Source organism: Topomyia yanbarensis, chromosome 3 (assembly GCF_030247195.1).
Source record: "Topomyia yanbarensis strain Yona2022 chromosome 3, ASM3024719v1, whole genome shotgun sequence".
NCBI lineage: Eukaryota > Metazoa > Arthropoda > Insecta > Diptera > Culicidae > Topomyia > Topomyia yanbarensis.
The window spans coordinates 268079456-268088990 of NC_080672.1; the positions used below are offsets into that span (position 1 = coordinate 268079456).

The following is a 9535-nucleotide window of genomic DNA, read 5'->3' on the forward strand; positions in this document are numbered from 1 at the left end:
TCAATACTGTGTCGGCGAATCCCTTTCAAAAGATTTAGAATCAGGTTGATTTTTTTGCAAGCCCCGCGTTTCTTGCTGCAGGATAAACAATAACGGTTCTTTGGTTGGTCGAGTATATGTCAACGTAACTCATAGTTTATCTTTGCGTATGACATTAATGTAGTATAACCGAAGCTGAAATCAGCAGCTGAAGAATATTCTAATTGTGATCGGTATACTAATCCTAGAATGCTCATCGAAATATTTTTTGAAACAAATAAAGTTCGAGCCACTCTCTTCTTTTGCAGTTTACATGGAGCCAGCAGTGCCGGCAGTCAGTATGATTTTATGCGCCTATATATATATATATATATATATATATATATATATATATATATATATATATATATATATATATATATATATATATATATATATATATATATATATATATATATATATATATATATATATATATATATATATATATATATATATATATATATATATATATATATATATATATATATATATATATATATATATATATATATATATATATATATATATATATATATATATATATATATATATATATATATATATATATATATATATATATATATATATATATATATATATATATATATATATATATATATATATATATATATATATATATATATATATATATATATATATATATATATATATATATATATATATATATATATATATATATATATATATATATATATATATATATATATATATATATAGAGAGAGAGAGAGAGAGAGAGAGAGAGAGAGATGTGATATTTACAATAGGTTAACGAATGAGGAAATTTCGGATGAATGTTTCTTACGTTTTATCTTGTGTATTTCATAATTTATTGCTGGGACATAATAGTAATCAGATGTTTCAAACTTGTACGTTACTCAACATAGGGAAGCACATTGTTACTTAAAATATACGAATTTACTTCAGAAAACGACCAGTTTAAAATAATCGCTTGGCGATGGCTTACCGTCGCTCATGTGTTATCTAGTCAATTTGAAAACCAAAAAAATAATAAACTGTAAACTCCTGGTCTGTTAATTGTGCAGGAGTTTTTATTGGATTCAACCAGACAAAGGAAAGAAAATTTATTGGGCTCAAACTTTGCGTTGAGACAGGATAACACATATTCGATGGTCAAAACAATACAACTGTACGTTTTTCATACAAACCAATCGGTAACATCTTGTAAAATGTGTTTTTAAACAAAGTACTGTATAACTTAACATAAGCTCTATAAAATAACACAGACCTTTCTTTTTAGATAAGGTAGAAAACGTTAACACAGACTGGTTGTTATTCAAAACGAATAAGGGTATCTCTGATTAATTGCAATTATTTTATAATTAAGTATTGTAGCTACAAAATGCTAATCATGTTGACTGGGTTTACCAAAGAACATATTCAACGGAAGAGCAAGAACTTATATTTATACACGATTTAATTTCACTTTAAGGAGATTTTTTTATCTTTTTTGCTAATACTTATAATATCAAGTTTTACTTCCTCTGTGCATCAGTATCTTAAATCAATTTCAATTATGCAAGAAATGTCATCATCTAGTAGTGATAATCTCAATCATTATGAATATAGAATTTGTCAAAGCTAGTTCCAATTGAATTACTGTTGAAACTATGTACTTAGAATTAAATATTATTACTATTCGTGCTGACGACGTTGCCAAATCTTGAACTGCTGGTAAAAAATGAAATAGAAGTAAAAATTTGTGTTAAAATTGTTGAGTATTGTGAAATTTCTGGTAAGATGCAATACATTTATTGTTATCCATAGATATTGTGAAGTAATGTGATTAGGTCTTCTTCGAAACTTGACGGTCGTTAATCCATATTTTGAAGGACAATTACAAAGCCTTCCTCAATAATTAACCGACGGGATACCCATAATAAAGCTATATCTGGCATTCACAAACCAAGCATTCTTTAAAATTATTAATCGATAAACTACCGGTCAAAAGTTTAAGTTTACTTGCTTTTTATTGAAATTTTACATAATTGAGTGGGTTTATTAGTAGAATTTGTCAAGCACGTGCGTCTTGACTATATCTATCATGTTGCTACACACTAGGGGACAGTGAGGACACTTGATCCTTGGGGCTATTTGATTCCCTGGCCATATCTCATAATCTATACGCATAAAGTTATCACAATATAAAAAGAAAATGAAATATTGGATCGTTTATGATGTTTAAAAAACAAATCTGATGTACTAAATTTGGTTTGGAAAAGTTGTGTAATATTTTAGAAAATATTGGTTTTAATTAATATCGAAGATCTTTTTACAGATTTTTCGAACGGTTGTGTGAGATCGTCGAAATAATTATTTATGAAAATTTTTAAGCACGTTTACTTTCTAAGAGCTTTGGTGTAGAAAGACACGTTTTTCGAATAAAAAGTTTCACAACACATACAAATAATTTAAATTTTGTTCACCTCATACAACAGGTATCTTTGATCCCTGTAGCACTGGATATGCTTGATCCCTATCACTAAGGAGATACAACGTGTTTCATTTTTTGCCATCCTCAAAACAAAAATCATTATGATGGTAAAAACGTGATTAAAGCAATAAATAAAAGTGAAAAAGATAATAAGTAAGTGTTTTGAAAAGCTTGAGGCTTCTATTTAATGGAATGATTTTTGTTTGGGTGAAAACACAGATATTTTCGAGACGCTCATCACTTCTGTGCGAAATGAGCGTACGGGGCTATTCGGACCCCCTATTCCGTCAACCAACGTTAAGCGGCTTGCAGCTGCGCACACCATTGCGCACGCCACGGCAAAGAAAATACATGGGCCGCCAAACGACAGCTGTTACTTCCCAGATTAAGTTTTTGTAAAGCAATTTTTTTTGCTTCCTCAGAAGTGTCTCTTAAAAATATTTCATAGGTAAAGATAATTCCATTGCAAAAAAATTAACGAAAAATGTCGGCCTGAATTGCCCCCTAGGGTGGTCCAAATTACCCCTACATTGTAAAAGTATGGAAAAATGTAGAGGTTTGCAAATCGTCGCCTAGCGCTGCCATTGAATGGTGCAAATGAAGCTTTTATGGCACCAAAATGTAACTGATGTCTCAAACTAACAATTAGGACCTTTGACCGGTAAATTTTTTATCATCTATCCACCTAAAAGGGCGATTTGCTTAAGTAGGTCCGAATAGCCCCGGGTTCCCCTACAATAAAGACCCGTTTTTATCAGTCTCATGGTGTATTTTAGGCTGACAAAATGGGGACATTGACTAAATCGGACAACTTTCGTTTCTTTATAATAAACTGAAGCTGTTAAAATATTCTTCCCGTCCCTTGATGTAATCTGATAACTATTTCTGATTATTTAATATACATTTCTTTTAAAGGGGTTTTCTAGCGTAAAATTTAAAAAGATGAACTTTTTGTTTTTGCATATTTCTATCTTCATGATAAGGAAAACATGCTCAAAAAAGGATTTACTCGAATTCAGTCTTGTTCGTCTGCTAGAGCCCACCATGTTCATATTCGGCTGATAAAATCGGGTTTTCAGTGTATTATAATAGATATTCAGTATTCGAAGAATTTTCTTGTGAACGATTGTAGAACGACTTTGTTTCTACTTACTTGAAGTCAGCGGCGTAGCCAGAAATTCGGTTTGGTGGCGGTTTGGTGAAAATCGATCTTACTGTCCAAACGGCATAATTCCGAAAGCGTAAATTAGCGGTTTTCAAATGATGCTTGAACTTAAATTACTGTTTTTCAATATTTGACCTGTTCATATAATTGGTCATTAGACCGGCAACAATTTTGACTTCACATACCACTTGTCAAACATGAACTTTTTTCGAGAGCTCTAATTCACACACAAGAGTATTCAAGTTTGTATGTGAAAATATATGAAAAATAGGCAATTGAAACAACAAATTCAGTACAAAATGCCAGTATTATCTTGTGCATCCCAAAATCTGCAGTTTTGTAGCTTAAGGTGTAAGGGTCAACTTTGCCGCAGACTGCAAATTGATCCGATTTTGCAGTATAAAGATATTCTCATATAAAGTAATATGTTGTCTCTCTTTCTCGCACGTGCTTAGAATAGGAAATTTCAAAAAAATGGTTAAATAACATTTTAGGGGAACCTTTATATATATATATATATATATATATATATATATATATATATATATATATATATATATATATATATATATATATATATATATATATATATATATATATATATATATATATATATATATATATATATATATATATATATATATATATATATATATATATATATATATATATATATATATATATATATATATATATATATATATATATATATATATATATATATATATATATATATATATTATAGAAACTTGAAACCTCTTGTGAATGAACTAGAGCTATCGGAAAAAGCACATATTTTGCATATGACTATCATTACCAATTACCATTCGAATTAGCAGTGTTCCGAAAAAAGTCAATTTTGTTGCCGGTCTATTGGTCATACAACAAAAATCAAATGTTCATCAAAATCGATCAGGACCTGCTAGAGCCGAATGGAAAACGCCATTTTTCATAAATTTTCCTCTACATTCGGAAAGTGTTATCCTCGTTATTAATCATATAAAGTTTTCGTCTCAACTCGACGCATTCTCAAAATAAAAATTTGTTTCAATCCACCTAATGGTGCAATTGTACCTTTCTCATTTGTCCAGACTACGATTCCATTCCATGTTCAATACAATGATGGTAATGTATATTACATATTCAGTACGATTTGCACATACATACAATGGATCGATAGCCACGATCGTTTGGAACCAGCGGCGGATCAAAGAGGAAGACCCGGGCCCTGCCGAAAATTTTCAATTGGTTAAGAAATTTTAAAGTAGCAACCCCTCTCTGCATACTCCTTCCGGGCCGGCCTAATTGACGAGTTTTAGAGTGATTGCATTACCTTTCTATATGAGAAAGGCAAAAAAATCAATTTTTCCTAATTTTTTTTCGAGTTTACATCAAAACTCAATGTTTCATGCATTTTAAAGTCATTTGGCATCAAAAATACAAATTTGATTTTGAAATTTTCCCTCCTTCCCTTTGAGAATTTTTCATTTCAGTTTATATGGGAATTCGCTGTGTGATCGCACTCTTCAACCCATAACTCCGGAGCCGGAGGTCCAATCAATAAAAAACTCAATAACAGCCGATGAGACTAAGTTTGTGCAAATCGGGCCAGCCATCTTTGAGAAACAGAGGTGACATTTTTTCCACGTACACACATACATACATACTAGCCTGGCCCAAAATACCTGAAATCTCGAAATCAAAAGCTTGCACCTGAATATGATAGTTTGGGTGGCTAATAAGCTTCCCTGAAAATTTCAACTCATTTGGTACACTGGAAGTGGTTCCGCAAATGGCTCAAAATTTGTATGGGAAAAATTGACCAAATGTATGGAGAAACGCATCAGTTTCACATTTTCAGATCTAGGTAGCGCTGTAATCGATCAATGTTTTTCATGAGAAAAATTTCGAATCTTGTTGTAACAACAAATCGACTCGTGAAGACTGCAAGTCAATCCAACAAAAACTGACAAAGTTATAAGCGCGCAAAGTTGAGTTGTAGTTGGGTTGGCTCTGTCGAAAGTGAAAAATGCGGCTTATAATGAACGCACCATTTGCATGAGGTAGACAACTCTAATGAATTTCAACTTTTAATAACATGAATTTCAACTTTAAATAACAAGAAATGCTGATTGGGTTATACCGAATTTCGCTAAACGAAAGTCGCCATCTTGGATTTCAAAATGGCGCCAAAGATCAATTTGGAACCTACTCATCAAGACCATTCCGAAAATACCCATATTGTTGAGGTGTGGGCCATAAGGAGTCTCCAAACCCGTCTCTTCCATCTTTCCGAAAATCTTCTAAGTCTTTTGCAGTCAAAATATTTTTTGCAAAAACCGTGTTAATTGCGAAATCCGCGCAAAAGAACAACTGTCAAAATTCTCCTAAGTTCTTTGCATTTAAAAGGACTTAGAATTTTTTCAGGAAAAAGTGTAAGTCTTTTGCATTCAAAAGGACTTTTTGCAAAAACCGCGTTAATTGCGAAATCCGCACAAAAAAAACTTCCAAAAATCTTCTGTCTTTTGCTGAGGGTTTTATTACGCGGAATTTCGAATCAGCGCGGTTTTTTACGCGGATCATATCAACGCGGTTTTTTGCACGGATTTTCCAATCAACGCGGTACGTATCCCCCGCGTAAAAAAAACCTGGGTGTAATGTGTTCAAATGGGTGGGATGCATAGAGAAGCTAAGATGAATTAGGGCGCAGTAACCCTATGTGCGGGCGTAGAGACTTTGTTCAATCGCGTGTGCGTTTGGTCGCGTGTGCTAGCGTGTATGTAACTTCGTGTGAATAAATAATATAATAATAATAATAAATAAATAAATAAATAGAATTATTCTATTTTATAACCGTGTACCTTTCGCATATTCGCGTGCATTCTTGGATGATAGCGCGCGGACCGTCAATCCAATACTTAATTTTTGGTGTACGGCTCAGATTCTAGATGAAAGTGAGATCATCCATATCACTAGAGTTCCCGAGAATGTCGCCATGGAAGGTTTTGTCTAGTGGTTATGAGCTTTATTCTTTGATTGGTCCAACTGAATGTACGGACCTAAGTTGCTAGGACGGAGTGTAATGATTTCTGGACGTGACCGATTCTTGATCGCGCGAACACGGACGTTTGTAGGTTCGCGTTTGAGACCGCGTTTAAAACTTCGTAAGTGCTAATACGTTCACATTATTAACAGGGTGTTATCAAGTTTGCGTGATCGCGGGCGTTGGTGCGCGTTGTTGATCGCGAAGGGCTTAAGCGCTCGTATGTTAACGTGTTTGTCGCGTGTGCTCCTCGCGTGCATGTGACTTCGCGTGTACAAAACTCGATTTTGTAACCGTGTGGCCATTCACATATTCGCGTGCGTTCTTGGTCGCGGACCGTTATTCTGATATTTAGTTTTCGGTGTACAATTTACCTTCTGATACTCCCCATATCACTAGAGTTCCTGTCATGGAACGTGTTGTCCATTGGATATGAGAGCTTTCTTTTTTAATTGGTACAATCGAAGGCATGAATCTAGCCTGCTGATACCAAAGATAGGAACCTCTACGAAAGCCTGTCTCGTACTAATTTTGAGAAATTTCCAGTGAATATAAGGCGGAACGGTTTGAACAATTTGAAACTGTCGACTGATCTATCTAATCGTTTTTCATCAACTGATGTGGACAAATTACGTCGACCTAATTCATCTACTTTTGCGTCGACAGACACTGCTGTTAAATTTTTATAAGCGACGATGCAACAATCTATAAATTCGTCGGATTTAATGTCGAGCAATTCAGCTGACCAAAGCCGTTTTTCATCAACTGATGTGGACAAATTACGTCGACCTAATTCATCTACTTTTGCGTCGACAGACACTGCTGTTAAATTTTTATAAGCGACGATGCAACAATCTATAAATTCGTCGGATTTAATGTCGAGCAATTCAGCTGACCAAAGCCGATGCAATCGTGGGTAAAATCGGGATTCTTTCGCCAGACGATTCAACACATTAAAACACTATCAAAAACGATACATCATGTGTTGCTTTTGCAGGTAATAATACAGAAAAAACAGCTATTCAAATGAGCGTTCGAAAAGGTAAAGCATGCTTCGTAAAACATTTTTTAATTATATTAGCGGGTAAAAATCGATTATAAACTTTAAACGTAATATTCGGAACCCTAATTCCAACAGATTTGAAGAGTTTTTACGAACCATGTTTCGCACTTACTATTTTTACTTTCGAACGCTCAATAAATGATAAAAATTCGTGTAAAACTTACTGAGGTGAGATGCAATTATTTCTCACAGCCGTGTACTCGCCGATTGTGGCGGTAGAAACTCTGCACAAATCGAAAGGACACATTGCACCGTTCGCATATGAACGGTTTCTCGCCGGTATGTTTTGTCATGTGCGTCTTGAGCAAGCAGGGCCATTCGAATGTTTCTTCGCAGTACGGACAGCCGATCGCTTTCTTCAGATCTTTGGGGGACTTGGAATCGTCGATTAAGCGATGATTTACTTCCATGTGATTTTGAAGCTCGTCGCCGCTGGTAAAAAATTCTTCACACTCAACACAGTAGTTACTGAAATCGTTCAGAATCGGCGTACCTGATGGACTGTTCCCCGATGCAGATCCTTCCGGTAGCGTTTCCAGGTGATGTTTTCGGATGTGATGTTCGAGCTTTCCAATCCGATTGAAACGTTTACCGCAAACTTTGCAGTCAAGTCGCGTTGTTTTATGCGTTTGTTCATGAATATACAAGTTCAAAGCTGAGACAAGTTCCTTTCCACATTGTTTACATTTGTACGTACCGTTTTCAGTTTCGCTATTAAAAATATTTTGTAGTAGCGGTAATTCGTCGTAATTGATCCAATCTCTAGATTGACTGTCTTCGCTCTCCGTATTCTCACTATTGTGTGTTGGGAGAGCTGGTGGCTCTGGTTCGCTAGGATCGTCGATGAAGCTTATGTGAAATACTTGCCCATTTTTTACCACCACCTGTTCCATTTGCCCCAAGTGGTTCAAATGAGTCCTTTCCTGGTTATCAGCAGACACAGGTACAGGCACCGGCGGTACACTTATTGGAAAATGCGATTGAGGTGGCTGAAAATTGAAATGTGTAGCAGGAATAATTGGTGGAGGTGGTTGTGGCAGCGATCCCGGTTGCATTGCTTGAAGGGATGCCAACGCTGGTTGAAACCGTGGATAAGTACGAGGAACTGGGCCCATCATCGGGTTTGGGCATGTACCTGGCACCATCAAGCCTGCCGGATATGGCATTCCCACTGGTGGCGGCGGAGGCGGCAAAAAGCTAAAACTACCGTTATCGAATTGCGTACCGACAATCATTGGTGGTGGATGTTGCTGAGGGAGCGGATAGCTGACAGGACCCCCATCGAATTCATTCCAATAGCTTAACAATGAATCTTCCGAATATAGATTCGACTGCATCGAGTAGAAAGCAGAGATGATCTACTACTTCGCCGTTTGTATTCGGGCAACAATCGCACTTTTGGTTGAAACTGATAAACCAGCGTCCACTACGGAAGAAAATATTTTGTAAGCCACTTGAGAACAGCAAGAAGTGTTGAAACTGCTTATATTTTTTCAGCCGATCAGAGATGAACGACCGAACATGGAAATGAATCAAATTTATTGACATTTTCCTTCTTATATACACGCTGATGCGAAATAACACAAAAGTGTGTGACTAAACCACCAAATTTCTCATCGCGTTTTCGATTGATTCGGAGTTCGGTCAACGACACGACCAGAAACTCCTTGAAACAATCCGAAGAAAAAGTGTCCGAGTTATTTACCGCCAGTTACTTACACATTGAGTTACCCCTCGTCGTTGGTTCGGTTGTGTCAATTGGGTCACTA

General features: G+C 35.2%; 1 protein-coding gene across 2 annotated transcripts; it reads right to left on the reverse strand.

Moving 5' to 3' along the window:
- Positions 1–858: 858 nt before the first annotated feature.
- LOC131689977 (zinc finger protein 44-like) lies at positions 859–9309 on the reverse strand. 2 transcript variants are annotated; one of them, XM_058975400.1, is made up of 2 exons: positions 7931–9309; positions 859–1729 (listed from the first exon to the last, which is right to left on the reverse strand). In XM_058975400.1, the coding sequence occupies exon 1, from the start codon at positions 9101–9103 to the stop codon at positions 7946–7948; it is 1158 nt and encodes a 385-aa protein (XP_058831383.1). In that variant the 5' UTR covers positions 9104–9309; the 3' UTR covers positions 859–1729; positions 7931–7945. The 2 variants fall into 2 exon arrangements, with proteins under 2 accessions (XP_058831383.1, XP_058831384.1); XM_058975401.1 differs by having other exon boundaries at positions 859–1732.
- Positions 9310–9535: the final 226 nt, after the last annotated feature.